Here is a 16,747-nt window from a genome sequence, read left to right as displayed (position 1 = left end):
TACTTCGGAGTTTTGCCAAATTACACTCAATATAACCAAAATGACAGAGCAGGCTCTGGTTCCCTCAGCCCAGGGCAAAGGGTGCCAGCACAGTGGCTTCTTAGCATCCCACCTCAAGGGAGTATCACCCTTATTTCTCAGACACTCCCTGGTGATGATGTGTGTAACACACCTGGCTTGTGGACTGTGTTCCCCTGCACTGGGACAAGCCCACAGGACACCTTCCGTTCCTGTCCCAGGCAGAGATTCTCTCTGGTTTACGCATAATCCCAAAGTAAATGTTAAGGGCAATTTCTCATTCCGGGCTTAGTCTCTCAGCTCTGAGGCCCACCATCTGAGGGTCTGGCCCCTGCCCATGATGATCACAGCCTCATCTAGCCCACCATGCAGCTAATTTAGAATTACCTCCCACCGAGGGATTTGCAAAGTCCCAACCTCAAAGTGTCCTGGCTCCGAGAACGTATATTTCACTGCTCAGTTCTGGACCACCCACCACCATCCTCACTGCTTTTTCACTTGTCTTTCACATGTTAGAGTTCATCACACTATTTTCCTTTTATAATAACTGCTCTTAGACTCTGAAAGTCTACAGGCAGGTGCAGGGTCTTCTTTATCTTAGCATCATCACTACTAGCACAGAACCTTCCAAAGAGCAGATGTTCAGTTCACGATGGGAATAAATGAAGCACTTAGCAAGGAATGTAATTTATTGCTATTTAATATTATCTGCATTCTTGAATGAGTTAAGAACATCCAGGCATATATTTTTGAATTTTACAAAGAGAAAGACAAAAGTGAGTAAGATAAACCAAGATTTGACCACATCTTCCTTTGTTTTCATCTATTTTAAAACTACAGCTATGTTTTTGCGAGTTCTTTCACATTTCCAAGAAAATCCCTATTCCAAAGCCATGTTATCATGTTCTGGAACCCAAAAAGGATGCAAGGGTTTTCAAATTGTATTACACAATACCAAAACTCTTACTCTTAAATCTGATAAACAGCAATAAATGTGTGATTTATGTCACTTATAAACTTGGATTGAGAATCTAAATAAACATTCTGTTAAAAGGAACAACATTTGAAAGATACCAATGTATAACAGGAACACAAAGAAGATATATATTGTGATTATTCCAGCCCCACCTTAACCTCTCACTACTTAACAGGTTGGCAGCCCTTGTCAAACACAAGGTGAAGGATCTGCCTCTGACCTCACTAGGGGAGAGAGGAACTGCTGGCCATGGCCCTGGAACGTGTACTGGCCGTGGCCCTGGAACGTGCACTGGCCCTGGCCTTAGAACGTGCACTGCCCTTGGCAGTAGTGGCAGCACTGGCAGCACTGGCTGCAGCTCTGGCTCGGGCTCTCTCTTCCTCATCTCTCAAAGCCTCTGCATAATGGAATGGGAAGGCACTGGGGGTGGTACCATAGACTTTGGCCAAAAACTCTAGAACTTTCATCTTGCTGGTTTCAATGTGGGCTCTTGAACCCCACAGGAATTCATAGCGTGGGGGATCACTGTTGGGCACTTGACGATACTCCAGGTACTTCTGCTGCACCAAATCTTCTGTGATGAGCTTCCTAGGCTCTCCAAAGATCAAATGCCTCCTCCCATCATACACGCCCAAAATATTCAGGAATTCCCAGATCTCCTCCTCAGAGGCGCAGTTGCCATTCAAGAAGATCACACCCAGGAGAGGCATCAGAAGCCCACTCTTAGGAAATTCCCAGTCGTCACTCAGACTTCCATCTTCGCGGAGGTCGAGCTTGCTGATGAGGGTATAGCAGAGGCCATTGGGCTTGACTTCCTTCAAGTCAAGGCCAAAGACCAGCTCTATGCGCTCAGAAGCTCTCCTGAGGATCTCAGGGAAGTGTTCCCTGTACCTCTTGTGGACAAGCTTCAGCATTTCTGCCCTCTTAATGGGCTCCTTCATTTTATACTTCTCCAGCAGGAATTCCATCAACAGCCCCACCTTCCTGGTTAAAAGATCATCGTGAGGGCTCTGAGTGGAGGTTGAGGCCTGGGAGGAATTTTCACTTTCCTCAACTTGGCTCTTGGCACCCACATGAGATCTTGGGCGTGAAACACCTGCAGCACGAGACCTAGTGGCTGGGGCTCCCTGAGGCTTCTGGGGACAGCCAGCAGCAGGGGAGCTCGGGGGAGTACCACCAGACACAGGGGAGGTGGGGGACTCTCCAACCTCTGCTGCAGTGGCCTGAGCACTGCTAGGACCCTGGGTCTCACCCCGGGCCTGACGGCGTTTCTCACGGGCACGGAGCTTACTCTTCTGACCTCGAGGCATGACTGTGCTCAGGGACAGCAGGCAGAAGTGTAGGCAGGACAGCAGGTGATGCGGGAACCTGGAGGAGGAAGATGACAAGCTGTGAGACCTTCAGGAGGGAGATTCCACCTTGGCTTTGAAGGAGCCACCTCTGCAGGTTTCCTTGAGATCACCGCTCTCGGATGCCACAGGGCTCTGGCTCTTGCTGAGCCTGTCCTGAGAACCCAGCGGAGGAAGTTAGAGTGAGCAGGATTCAGGCAACAGCCTGCCAGCCTTGTCTGTGGCTGCCTGGGTTGACAACGGGGGCTGGTAACGTGAGCCCTCTCCATCTGGGAGCAAGGGTCCCCTGAGTTCACATACAGGACTATCATGTCAACTCTTGGTAGGGCCTGGCATCTCTTTCCTCTGCTGCTCAAGTTGACACCTCAAAGCTCCCTGGAACCCACGAGAAGGAACTGGGGAGCTGCCTCAGCCAACCACTCCCTGAGACCCAATAGTAGAAGTGAGGATGGCTCTATTTGGCCACACTGCCCGTGATCTCCAGAGGCTGAAAGCTGTAGCAGGCAAGTTGAGGCCCTATGATGTGTGGTCCTCATCCAAGGTTCCCAGTTTTTACACAAAGAAGGGCCTAAGATTCCTCCCGCTGCTGACCCATCAGACTAAGACTCTCTCTCCCCTGTACCCTCTGAGTGGGAACTGATGGGCACTGCTGCCTGACACCAGTGCCTGGGCACTCCCAGGACTGTCCATGGAGACGAACCCTGCTGGGACCCTGCTGGTATGGGATGGAGTTCCCCGCAGTCCTCAGAATCTTCTGCGTCCTGGCAAAACATGGAAATCCTCCCTCTGCTGACCTGAGCTCCCTCGCATCACATTAAGATTCTTACCTTCCCAAAAACCCCAAGATGAAAGAAGGGTGATGCCACTTCCGGTCATCCCTGTCCATGGGCTCCCCAGATTGGTGGCAGGGGCTGGACTCTCAGGGACACCACTGTTCTGGCGTCATTGGCCTCTTCAGTTCTCTCTCAGACAGGATCTAGGCTCCTCCCTCAGCCCACCTGAGTCTTCCAGCTTCAGATCAAGGCCCACATCTCCCTGAGTCCCCTGGGCTGGAAGTGAGGGGTAACACATCCGGCCACCTCTACTTGGGGTTCCCCAGGGTGGAGGGCGGTGGGTCTTTGTAGGCCCCCACTGCTTTGGGTGGGTGCTCATCTCAGTCATCCCTCAGTGTCCTCACCTCGACTTCTGGCAGGACCTAGAAATCCTGTCTCTTGACTTGAGGCTTGTCCTCCCATACTAGGGCCCCCAACTCCCTGAGACCCACTAGAAAGAAGTGAGATTTTCCTCATCTAGCCACAACTGTGTGTGGACTTCCAAGGCTTACAATCAACAAGGGATTCTGTGTTGCCCTCACAGTTGTGGGGTAGGTGGTCCCCTCAGTTCTAAGGGTCCTCTCCTTGGCTCCTGGCACTACCTGGAAATCCTCTGTCTCCTGACTGAGGCTACCCTCATCAACGAGGTTCCTCACCTCCCTGCGGTGCTCTGGGAAGAAGTAAGACTCATCATGTCATCATGCCTGAGTCTCCCAGGTCTGCTAGTAGGGCCAAGGCTCTATTGGGTTCACGTTTTTCTTCCCTCAATCCTCATTCAGGAGTTTGACCTTGACTCCGGATAGGATTTGGGATTCCTCCGTCGACTGACCTGAGTCTATAAGCTTCAGATCAAAGCCCTCCCCTCCCTCATCAGCTAGAAGAGAAGACAGGCTGCTCCACATCTGGCTACCTTGTCTGGGCACAAGGAACTCCCAGATCTGAGAGCAGAGGTACTGTTCTGTGCAGCTCCCTATTTTTTTATTTTCGGTGAGGAAGACGGGCCCTGAGCTAACATCTGTGCCAATCATCCTCTATCTCGTATGTGGCTCACAGCATGCCTTAGTGAGTGGTGGAGGTCTGCGCCTGGGATCCAGGCGGTGAACCCGGGGCCGCCGGGGTGGAGCGGGCCAACTTAACCGGTAGCCACCAGGCTGGCCCTGCAGCTCCCTATCTTGAGGGGAGGTCTGCTGATTAGCTCTGACAGTCCTACCTTTACTCCGTTTAGGGCCCAAACTCCTTCCTCTGCCTAATGGGGCTTCCCCTTTCAGATAAAGGCCTTTCTCTAGCTGAGACCCCCACCCCAGGCAAAAATGAGGGGTTATCTTAGCCTGCGTTCCTCCGGGGCATTCCAGGACTGATAGCAGGAGCGGGGCTCTGTGACGTCACCTCTGTTGGAAGGAGGGACCCTCATTAGCTCTGAGGATCCCATCTCATCACCTGCGAGGGCCGGACTCCTCCGTTTGCCTACAGAGGCTGCCCTCTGTTTTTTTTTCTTTCTGGAGGGGAAGACTCGGCGTTCGCCAACCTCTGTCGCCAATCTTCGCCCTTCCGTCTCCCCAGCAGAGCCCCAGTCCCTAGCCGTGTCCAGTTGCGAGCCCTTCAGTTCCATGCGAGCAGCCGCCACAGCACGGCTGCTGAAGGACGAGCGGTGTGGCATCGCGCCTGAGCCGCAGCGCAGCGCAAACCTGGACCCACCAGGCCATCAGGGCTCGCTCCAGCGGCTGCCCTCTTTAGACAAAAAAGGCCTCCCCTTCCCGAGGCCCTCCACGTGGCAACATGGAGGGGACTCCTCGCCCTTATGGCTCCGGCCTGGGCCTCACACTGCCAATCGCGGGACGGCACTTTGTGGGGCGACCTTTGCTACGGGACGGACGGGGAGGGTCCCTCCAGTCCACATTCAGGTCCTCACCTCAGTTCCGGGAGTCACCGTCAGGCCAGCACACCGCAGCGCCCGCCAGTGAGGTCCTCCCGGCGAAAAGGAAGGGAAAGGAAGGAAGTCGAAGGAAGTCGGGGTGAGCCGTATCCGGCCGCGACTGCCCAGGGGGGTCTCCGAGGGCCGACGGCTGGGGGCAGGGCTCTGTGGAACCCCGTCGTTTAGCTGTCGGTGGTCCCGAGCCCCTCACTCAGGGTGCCAGCTCGGAACCTATCAGAGCCCGGGACTCCTCCCTCTACTGGCCCGAGTCCCGACCCCAAACAAAGCCCTCGGCTTCCTCAGTCCCCAGTGGGAAGTCAGGGCGCACTGCTCCTGACTGCGCCTGCCATCTGCCTGGCGCCTCCCAGGCCTGAGCAGAGGGGCGGGACTCTGCGAGCCTGGCTCTTTGGGGAGAGGTCCTCTCATCAGCACTGAAGGTCCTCACCTTGACTCTGGTTTCAGCCGAGTCTCCTCCCTCTGCAGCACTGGGGCGCTATCCTATTGCAGAAGCCCCTTTTCTCCCTGAGACCACACAGGTGGCACGAGGGGACACCTCAGGGGCAGCTCTTCTGGGTTTCCCAGGGCTCAGAACACTATGGGACTCTATTTGGTCCGTCTGCTTTCGGACGTCCCCTCATAGCACTCAGGGTGTTCACATGGATTCTCGTCAGGCCCCAGGTCCCTCCCTCTGCAAACCTGAGGCTGCCCCCATTAGCCAGAGGCCCTCACCTCCTTGAGACTTTCCAGGCTGAAATCAGCCTGACATCTGCGCCCAGGGCTTCCTGGGGTTGAAAGCAAAGGAGACTTCGTGGGGCCTCCTTTTATGCTATGGGTGCTACCCTTGGTCCATATTTGGGTGCTCACCTTGACAGACGGTAATCCACCAATCCTGTCAGTCCACCTTCTGCTTCCCTGATGCTGCTCGTCTTACATCATGGTCCTGCTTTCCTGAGAATTCTAAGTTGGAAATCAGGGTGATCCTCATTCGATCACGGTCCTTGAGGGCCTCCGAGAACAGACAGCAGAGATGCAACTCTACAGGACCTCACTTTTTCGGCTGGATCTTTCCATTCTTCCTGATTCTTGGCCCTCACCACGCCTATCAGAGCCTGGGACGACTCCTTCTACTGAACTGAGGTCACCCTCCTTAGGTCTTGGGGTGACGCCTATACTGGTGGGTGGTTGTCTCCTCAGTCCTTGTTCATGGGGGTCCTCATCTCAGGTCTTGTCTCCTCGTGAAAGGCTTCCTGGGAAAGGACACATCCCTGCGAACACTTGACCAGTTTCCCTATTGCAAATCTTGCAGGAAATGGATCCGTGCATGTGCCAAGTGTGATGTTAGGTTAGGAAACTGCAGCACAAATCAGGGAGCCCAGGGCAGGTGTTGTGTTGTCAGAGGGAAAAAAGCTGATATATTCCTGCTCTTCACGAGCCAGACTTAGGATAGTTCTAAAAGATTTACTTGCTACCTAGAAGGATAGAGCCAGATGATTTTGTGAGCCCCTGATCTTTTGAGGGTATCTGATTTTACATATGTAGATGACCATATTGTCACAGAGCATTATCTCTTTCTCTCCTTTATTCATATCTCCGATTTACTTTGGGTATTGTTATTGCTCTGGTTATGTATTCCAATCTAGTGTTCTGGTCGCAGAGTCCTTCTTTTTATCACTCAGGATACATTTTGCAGTAGTAGAAGAAAATGAATTAACTGACGCCTGGTTAGCCTCAGGCTGGGAGGATTGGAACAGTGTTAGCTGCAGACAACTCAGAGCAGGGGTGTAGTCCCAGTCCTGTCACTTGTTAGCTGTGTGAACTCAGGTATATTACTAAACTCTATGAGCCTCAGGCCGTGCATCTGTGAAGTGGGTTTGATAAGGCCTGTCTGGTAGGGGTGGTGCAATGTGGTGAATGCATGTAAAGCACGTGGCACAGTGCCTGGAATGCATTGAGACTTTACACGATGCCTGTTATTACTATGATTATGACTATTTCGACCCCAGAGGATAACACCCACCCCGATGGAATTATTTTTTTTTAATCCAGGAGCTGTCAGACAGAATGTGGCATATGGAACACCAAATCAATCCAAAATGCTGCTTACAAAGAAACTCTAAGTAAATTTTCCCCCATTAAATCAGTTTATGAATGTGGGGTGTTTCTTCCAGGTGAATGCAACTCAAATCTTCTAGAATTTGGTTCAAAGACTAACTTTTCCCTCCTGGCTGTCTTTTCATTCAACCACCTCTATCTTCATTAATTTCGTCATCTCCGAAAATCTACACCTCCCGTAGAGTTTGCAAAATTACAAGCAAAATACCTGAATTTGAATGCCCTTTATATGAATGGGCTCTGACTCCCCGACCCACAGCAAAGAGTGCCAGCCCAGTGGCTTCTGAGTTTCCAACGTGAAAAGAGTATCACCCTTGTTTCTCGGAAACTTCCTGGAGATAATGTGCATAAAACACCTGGTTTGTGCTCTGTGTTCCCCTGCACTGGGACAGGAGCGCAAGACATGTTCCATCCCTGCCCCAGGTGGAGATTCTCCTTGGTTTTCTCACAATCCCGTAGTAACTCTTAAGAACAGTTTACCATTCCAGGCTTAAGTCTTTCAACTCTGAGACCCACCGTGCGAGGGTCTGGCTCCTGTTCACTGTTTTCACAGCCTCATCTGGCCCACCATAGAGCCTAACTTAAAATTACCTCCCACCGCTGGACTTTCTGTTTCCCACTCTCCAACTGCCTTGCCTCAGGGCGTTTACACCAGACTCCTCATCTGGAGCCCCCTCCCCACTTCTCACCCCTTGTTTTGACTGCTCCTTTAGATCTTAGGGAGTAACTCACCCCCTGCTTTATATGAGAGCTACTCTTAGACTCCACATTTCTATAGGCAGGGGTTGGGTCTATTATTCATACCATCCCCAGTACTAGCCAGGAGCCTTCTAAAGAGCAGATGCTAAATTAATATTTGCACAATTAAAGAGCAAGTGTGCAAGAAGGCAAATTTGTTATGATTTAACGTCTCCTACATTCTTGAATAAACTAGGCCAATCCAGGTACATAGACTTCAGTTTCACACTGAAAGACTAAAAGGAATAAAACAAACCAAGAATTGACTACTTTTTACACTTTTTTGTCTATCTCATGATCACACAGACTTTACTGTGGGGTAATTTCCTTTTTCACAAATATCCATATTCAAATGTCTCGTTATCTAGTTCTGAATGACAAAGAAGCAATTCAAGGAGTTTCAATTAGTTTTACATAATACCAAAAGGCTTAGTTTTCAACCCCAATCAACTCCAATCATTTATTGGAGTTTATCAAGTTGTATGTATGTTCATCAGTATGATCCATGTCGTTCATAAACTTGGAGTCTGAAGGTAAAAAAATCTTTAATTGAAAGGAACAACACTTAACAATAGGGAAAAGAAAGCAAATCTCCAACTTACACGTGTTGTACAGGAATGCAAATATGTTATACACTGTGTTCCCACAAGCCTCACCTTGGCCCTCCACTAGTAGGAAGATTGAGCGCTTTCTTTAACCACAAGGTGAAGACTTTGCCTCAGACCTCACTTGGGGTGACAGTAGCAGTTGGATGTGGCCCTGGTTCGTCCACTGGCCTTGGCAGTAGCGGCAGCCCTGGCTGCAGCTCTGGCTCGGCTCTCTCCTCCCCATCTCTCAAAGCCTCTTCATAATGGGATGAGAAGGCACTGGGGATGGTACCATTGACCTTGGCAAAAACTCCAGAACTTTCTTTTGCTGGTTTCAGTGTGGAGTCTTGGGCGCCACAGGAATTCACAGCGTGGAGGATCACTGTTGGTCACCTGCTGATACTCTAAGTACTTTTGCTGGAGCTATTCCTGGGTGATGACCTTCCTGGGCTCCCCGAAGATGAAGTGCCTACTTCTACCATAGATGTGCAAAAGATTCAGGAATTTTCAGATCTCCTCTCGGAGGCACGGCTGCCATTCAAGAAGATGACACACAGGAGAGGCATCAGAAGGCCATTCTTAGGAAGTGTCCTGCCACTGTTCAGACTCCCATCACTGGTGAGGACTAGCTTGCTGACAAGGCTATAGGAACGAGTACTGGGCTTGACTTCCTTCAATTCTAGGCCAAAGACCAGCTCCATGTGCTCAGAGGCTCTCCTGAAGATCTCAGGGAAGTGCTTCCTGTAATTTTGTTGACAGCCTTCAGCAGTGCTGCCTGTGTGATGGGCTCCTTCATTTTATACTTATACAGCAGGAACTGCACCAACATCCCTGCCTTCCTGGTTAGAAGATCTTTCAGCGAGCCCTCAGTGGAGGTTGGGCTTTAGAGCAAGCTGCGCTTTCTCATATGAGCTCTTGACAGCTTTTTCACGCCTCGTGCATGAAATAGCTGCAGAAGTAGTGATGGTGGATGGGGATCTCTGAGGCTTCTAGACATGCCAGCTATAAGGGAGTCCAAGGGAGCATCTCCAAAACAAGAGAGGAGGAGAAAGGAGACTCTTCTGTGCTGCAGTGGCCTGAGCACCCTTGAGTTCCTGGGTCTTGCCCCTGGCCTGGTGGCATTTCTCACAGTCATGGAGCTGACACTTCTGACGTCAAGGAATGATGATTGTGTGATCAGGTGCAGCAGGCAGGAGAGCAGGTGATGCCAGCACCTGAAGGAAGGAGAATGAGATGGTGAGAGCACCTTAAGCAGGGAGATTCCATCTTGGCTTTAACCAAGGCCACTTCTGCAGGTTTTCTTGAGGATGCTCTCTAGGAACCCACAGGCTCTTGTTCTCCTGGTCATTCTGTCTCTGAGAACCTAGTGGAGACAGAGTGAGCCTTCGGCTGCAGCCTGCCAGCCCTGTCTTTCACTGAGTAGGGTGACAGCATGGCTAGCAGTGGGGCCACTTGTGTTCTGGAGTGCCCAGGAGTCTCTATGTTTACCTTCAAGATTATCATGACAACTCTTGGCAAGACCTCAAACCTAGACCCTCTGCTACACTGAAATTGACACCTCCAAGCTCCCTGGGACCCATGAGAAGAAAGTGAGAGGGGCACCTTGGCCACCACGCTTACAGGGGGCAGCCACTGCTTACAGCTCTGTGGGGAGCTCTCTGTCTTGAGCTTGTTAGGTCCTCAGTTCTCATTCAGAGTCCTCATTTGGACAGCATGCAGGGTCGTGGACCTTCCCTTCTCCTGACTGGTGACTGAACCTTCAGACCAAGGATCTCACCTCCTCTAGACCTGATATAAAAGGTGATGGGGCTCCATGAAAGGAATCATCGATAATCTGGACTTTGTTAAAATTAAAACTTCTGGATCCAGCCCTGATGGCCTAGTGCTTAAAGTTTGGCACACTCACTGCTTCAGCGGCCCGGGTACATTTCCCAGTCATCGAACCACACCATCCATCTGTCAGTTGTCATGCTGCCTTGGCAGCTCACAGAAAAGAACTAGAAGTACTTACAACTAGGATATACAACACTGCACTGGGGCTTTGGTGGGGAAAAAATAACAGGGGAAGAATGGCAATAGATGTTAGCTTAGGGCGAATCTGTCCCCACCAAAAAGAAAAAAAAAAGCTAAAACAAAGATATCTGCTCTGTGAAATACACCATCAAGCTATTTTACTTCTGCATATTTATGCAAAGAACATGAATACACTAATGTGAAAAAATATATGCAGCCTTATGTTCATTGCAGCATTATTTAGAATAGCCAAGACTTGGAAACAACCTAAGTGTGCATTGACAGATGAATAGATAAAGAAGATGCGATATAAATATATGCATATGTGTATATATATATGTGTGTGTGTATATACACAGACAATGGAATACTACTCAGCCATAAAAAAGATGAAATGTTTCCATTTGTGACCACAGGGCTGGACTTTGAGGATATTATGCTAAGTGAAATCAGTCAGATGGAGAAAGACAAATATCGTATGATTTCACTCACATGTAGAAGATAAAAAAAAAAAAACAGAGAAACAACAAACAAACACAAAGATATAGAGAACAGATTGGCAGTTACCAGAGGGGAAGGGGGTGGGGGGAGGTCAAAAGGGGCAAAGGGGCACATATGTATGGTGACGGACAGAAAGTAGACTTTTGGTGGTGAACACGATGCCGTCTATACAGAAGTTGAAATATAATGATGTACACATCCAATTCATATAATGATATAAACCAATGTGACCTCGTTAGAAAGTTAACGAAATAAAATAAAGTAAAATGAAAAATTATATGAAATAAATTTTAAAAAAGAGAACAGGAAGGTGTGCCTAAGGCTGGGAGAACATATTTGCAAAAGACATATCTGATGAAAGCTGTTATCCAAAATCTACAAAGAACTCTTCAGACTCAACAAGAAGAAAACCAACAGCGTAATCAAAAATGGGCAAAGGATAAGAACAGATATCTCACCAAAGAAGACATACAAATGACCAGTAAGCATATGAAAAGATGCTCAGCATCATACGTCATTAGAGAATTGCAAAACAAAATAACCAGACACCACCGCGTCCATTTTAAAATGGCGAAAATCCAAAGTATGGACAGCACCCAATGCTGGTGAGGACATGGAGCAACAGGAACTCTCACTCATTACTGGTGGGGATGCAAAATGGTACAGACGCTTTGGAAGACGGTTTGGGAGATTCTTACTAAACTAAACAGATTCTATACTGTTGGTGGGAATGTAAGTTGGTACAGTCACTATGGACAACAGTGTGGAGGTTCTTCAAAAAATTAAAAGTAGAACTACCACATGAATAGGCAATCCCACTTTTGAGTATAGAGCCAAAGGAACAGTAATCAGGATTTTGAAGCACTACCTGCATTTCCTTGTTCACTGCAGTATTAGTCACAGTAGCCAAGACATGGAAGCAGCCTAAATGTCCGCTGATGGACAAATGGATAAAGAAAATGTGGAATAGGCATACAACAAGAATATCATTCAGCCTTAAAAAGGAGGAAGCTTTATAGAAGGTAAAGAAGTCCCTGAGATCGACTGTACAGCATAGGGCCTATAGTTAACAATACTGTACTGTATACTTAAAATTTGCTAAAAGGATAGATATTATGCTAAATGTTCTTATCACAAATAAATAAATAAGAAGGTTGGGAGCAGGTCAAGCCCCATGGCCTAGTGGTTAAGTTTGGCATGCTCCGCTTCGGCAGCCTGGGTTTGGTTCTCGGGCGTGGACCTACACCATTCGTCAATCAGTGGCCATGCTGTGATGGTGGCTCACATACCCAATAGAGGCAGATTGGCAACAGATGTTAGCTAAGGGCGAGTCTCCCTCAGCAAAAATGGGTGGGAGGAACTTGGAGGCGATGGGTATGTTTATGGCTTAAATTGTGGTGATAATTTCATGGGTGCATACTTATCTACAAACTCATCAATTTGTACGTTAACTATGTACAGCTTTTTGTCTGTCAATCATACCTCAATAAAGTGGTTTAAAAAACTCCCAACTAAACATTATCTTACTATATGATCCAGCAATCCTGTTCCTTGGTATTTACCCAAGTGAACTGAAAACTTATATACTCAGAAAACCCTGCGTGGAGGGTTATAGCAGCTTTAGTCCTAGTTGCCAAAACGTGAAAGCAATGAAACAGTCCTTCAGCAGGCAAATGGATAAATAAACCATGGTACCTCTTGACAATGGAATATTATACAGTGCTAAAAGGAAATGAGCTATCTAGCCATGAAAAGACATGGAGGAACCTTAGATGTATATTCCTAAGTGAAACAAGCCAATCTGAAAAGGCTACATACTGCATGATTCCAACTCTATGACATTCAGGAAAAGGCAAAACTATAGAAGAAGTAAAAAGATCAGTGGTTGAAAGGGGCTCGGGGAGAGGGAGGAGTGGTTGGCAGAGCAGGGTGGATTTGTAGTGGAATGATACCATAATGGTAGATCAAAGTCATCACACATTTGCCAAGTCGCACAAAATGTACAACACCAGGAATGAAGCTTAATGTGACTATGGACTTTGCTTGCTGATGATGCGTCAATGTAGGTTCATTAGATTGTAGAAAATGTACCACTCTGGTGTGGAATGTTGATAGTAGAGGAGGCTGTGCCTGTGTTGGGGAAGAGGATATATGGGAGCTCTCTGTACTTTATGCTCAATTTTTCTGTGAACGTAAAACTTCTGTAAAAATTAAAGTCAATTAAGGGCCAGCCCCAGTGGCCTAGTGGTTAAATGTGGCAAGCTCTGCTTCAGCAGCTCGGGGTCTGTTCCTGGGCGCAGAACTACACGACTCGTCTGTCAGTAGCCATGCTGTGGTGGCGGCTCACTTACAAAGAGAGGAAGACTGGTAGCAGATGTTAGCTCAGGGTGAAGCTTCCTCAGCAAAAAATAAAAAGAAATAGGGTCAATTAAGAAAACGTGATGGAGGACTCAGCCTCACACTCTGCCCTGGGGAGTTAAGCCTTGAGTGCAGGGGCAGGGCCAGACTCTTTGCTTTCCTCTCTATTCAGGAGTGAGTGGTCCCCTCACTTCTCACTCAGTTTCCTTGATTTACCCCCTGGCAGAGCCTGAGGCTCTCCTCTTTCTTGACCTGAGGATGTTTCCTCAGGGAAAGGCTCACACTTCCCTGAGATCCAACAGGAAGAGGTGAGGGTAGCCTTATTTGGCCCCACCTGCCATGGTCTCCTGTGAATGACAGCTGTGGCAGGCGGCTTGAGGCCCTGTGATGGTGATCCTACTCAGCGTTCCAACTCAGTACCCTAAATCTGACTCATGTGAAGGCCTAAGTTACTTCCCTCTGCAGTCCTGAGACCTCTCCCCTCAGACCAAGATCCTTACTTCTCTGTTGCCCCTGAGAAGGATGTGAGGCTGTCTCTGCCTGACATTTATGCCTGCATCTCTCATGACAACAGGCAAGATTCTGTGGGGTCTCCACTTTATGGGTGTGGTGGTCTCTGAACCCTTCAGTTTACTCAGCTTCCTCGTGGCACACCTTGGAAATCCTACCTCTACTGACCTGATTCAGTCAACCCCAGACCAAAGTCTTCACCTTCTTAACCTCGTAACTGGGAATCAGGTCCAGTCACACCCCACCAAGGCTGTTTGGGGACTCCTAGGGCTGATAGCAGGGTCAGGAGTCTATGGGCCAGTTCTGGGTGTGTGCTTCCTTACCTCTTCATTCAGGGGCCTCACCTGCACAGATGTCAGAGACTGGGACTGCTCGCTCTACTGACCTGAAGTCATCCTCCTACAGCAGGACTCACAAGCCCCAAGAACCGTGAAGAATAAGTGAGGGGGCGCTCAGGCAGACAACTTTGCCTGCTGTGTTGCTCTCCCCAGGCCTCCTATAAGGGGATCTTCATCATGGCTCCTGTTTCTCGACTAAAGGCTTCCTGGGAAAGGCCACATGCCTGCAAACTCTTGACCAGTTTCCCTATTGCAAACCCTTCAGGGACTTGGTCCCTTCAGATATGAGATAGAGAAGCTGTAACACAAGGCAGAGACCCCAGGACAGATATGCTGTCAGAGAAAAAAGAATACGTTGACCTATTCCTTCTGTTTACTAGCCAGACTTAGCTTGTTGTGTAATTCCTGCTTCAACAGACTTAACTTTCTCTGCGGAAGGGGCTGCCCAGAATGGTTTTGTGAGCCTCTGATCTTTTGAGGTTATCTGACTTTGGATATATAGGTGATCAAATTGTCACGGAATGTTATCTTTCTCTTCTTTATTCACTTCTCAATTGTTTTGTTATGCTTATTGCTCTGGTTATGCATTGCAATGCAGTGTTTTGGGCACATGGCCCTTCTTTTTATCACTTGAGATACATTTTGGAGTAGTGAGAAGAAAGATGAATTAAGGAATACAAAGTTGGCCTCAGGCTGGGAGGAGCGGAAAAACGAGGCCTTTGGGCTAATTCAGGCCAGGGGTCTAGTTCCAACCCTGTTACTTAACAGCCGTGTGAAATTGGGCACATTACCAAACTCTGTGAGCCTCAGTCTTTTCCTCTGTGAAATGGGTTTCATAAGCTCTGTCTTGGGGATTGGTGCAACGTATATGATGCATGTAAAATGCCTGGCACGTTGCCTGGCTTGTATTGAGACTTTCAAGAATGCCACTTCTTACTATGATTAATTTGCCCCTGGAGTCTCAATCTACTACACTGAGATTCAATGTTTAGTCCCGGAGATCAGAAAATATACAGTGCTCTAGGACAAAGAAAACCCTATCAGGCAAAATGCCGCTTAGCAAGGAACTCGAAGTAATATCTCCCCGTTAGAGTCTGTCATTCAGCGTCGGTGTGAGTTGGACTTCCTCGGTGGATGCAGCACAAAGATCCTACAATATGTTTCAAGGACCAAAATCTTACCTCCCTCTCAGCTGCCCTTCTTTCTAAACCACTCCTACTTTCATTCATTTCAACGTGCACAAAAATCTAGACCTTGCCTAGAGTTTGCCAAATTACGTTCATAATTTGAAGGACTTTTTAATGGAGTGAATCCTGGCTCCCCCAACCCAGGGCAAAGAGTGCCAGTCCAGTGGATTCTGGACATGCCCCCTCAGGGAAGCACAAGTTTCCCCCACAGTCCAAAACTTCACTTGACACGACTTCTCTTTTAGGAACGACCTACACTGGTACCTGTTTTCACTAAGTGAAAGAGATCTAAAGAGGATTTTTGCTTTTACAAGAAACGGTAAAAAGTGCAAACAGCATTCAGCATTTGTTTTGCCGCAAGCCACTAGAGAGGCTAAGCAGTCAAGCATACTGTGGTATTCGTATGATGAAACTCGACCTTCAGCTTCGAGGCAGGCAGACATAGAAGAAGGGGTAGACCTTAGTGACTTCCCTGCCCTGATGGACTCAGACGACGATGAGATGTTAACAGGTGACCATCTTCCTCTGTCTCCTACAGCCCAGTCTCCCGTACATCCCACCACCTCGACCTCCAACGACTCAGCCTAACACACCATCATCACCTCCACCACCTCTCAGCCTTCCAGGGTGCCTGCTGTCTTCCCGACGCTGGTAAGTGAAACATCACTGTACACACGGTATTTCTACTTCATCAAGGCTGTGTATTTATCTGATCATTCCTGCTTTTACTGTATGTTGGTCTTATTTTAGGTTTTATGTGTAATTTGGTACGATTTGGTAGGTTATTTTCTGGGTCTGGGAACGCTCAAAAATTTTTCCCGTATACGTCAATGGTAATTGTTTCTTCACTTTACATCATTTCAGCTTGTGAAAGGTTCCATAGGAACGCTGTTTCAGAGAGCAGGGGAAACCCATATCACCCTTATTTCTGAGAAACTCCCTGGAGACGACGTGAACAAAACACCTAATTTGCACACTGTGTTCACCTGCACCAGGACGAGAGCACAGGACTCGCTCCATCCCTGCACCAGTTGACTCCTCTCTGGTTTATCCATGATCTCAAAGTAATTGTTAAGGGTGGTTTCCCATTCCAGGCTTAGTCTTTCAACTATGGGGTCCACCATCTGAGGGTCTGGCCCCTGCTCACAATGATCACAGCCTCATCTAGCCAACCATGCCGCTAACTCAGAATTGCCTCCCATCGAGGGCCTTTTATTTTCCCAAGGCCCAACACTCCCTTGCTTCAGGGAATTTACAGTTGACTGCTCTCATCTAGGACCACCTCTCTCCTTTCCTATCCCGTCTTTTCATTTGTCCTTTTGGCCCTCGAGTGTAT

The 16,747-nt window shown here is 48.4% G+C and overlaps 1 protein-coding gene and 1 pseudogene across 1 annotated transcript; both read right to left on the bottom strand.

Moving 5' to 3' along the window:
* Positions 1 to 656: 656 nt before the first annotated feature.
* LOC131400468 (melanoma-associated antigen B2-like) lies at positions 657 to 5,073 on the bottom strand. The gene is made up of 2 exons (XM_058535198.1): positions 5,065 to 5,073; positions 657 to 2,362 (listed from the first exon to the last, which is right to left on the bottom strand). Exon 2 carries the CDS (start codon positions 2,302 to 2,304, stop codon positions 1,219 to 1,221), a length of 1,086 nt encoding a protein of 361 aa, XP_058391181.1. The 5' UTR covers positions 2,305 to 2,362; positions 5,065 to 5,073; the 3' UTR covers positions 657 to 1,218.
* Positions 5,074 to 8,635: 3,562 nt separating this feature from the next.
* On the bottom strand, positions 8,636 to 16,466 carry LOC131400992 (melanoma-associated antigen B4-like; annotated as a pseudogene).
* Between the last annotated feature and the right edge of the window lie 281 nt (positions 16,467 to 16,747).

This window comes from Diceros bicornis, chromosome X, assembly GCF_020826845.1.
Source record: "Diceros bicornis minor isolate mBicDic1 chromosome X, mDicBic1.mat.cur, whole genome shotgun sequence".
Classification (NCBI taxonomy): domain Eukaryota; kingdom Metazoa; phylum Chordata; class Mammalia; order Perissodactyla; family Rhinocerotidae; genus Diceros; species Diceros bicornis.
The sequence above is the reverse complement of the archived record's forward strand: the minus strand, read 5'-3'. Positions and strand labels throughout refer to the sequence as shown.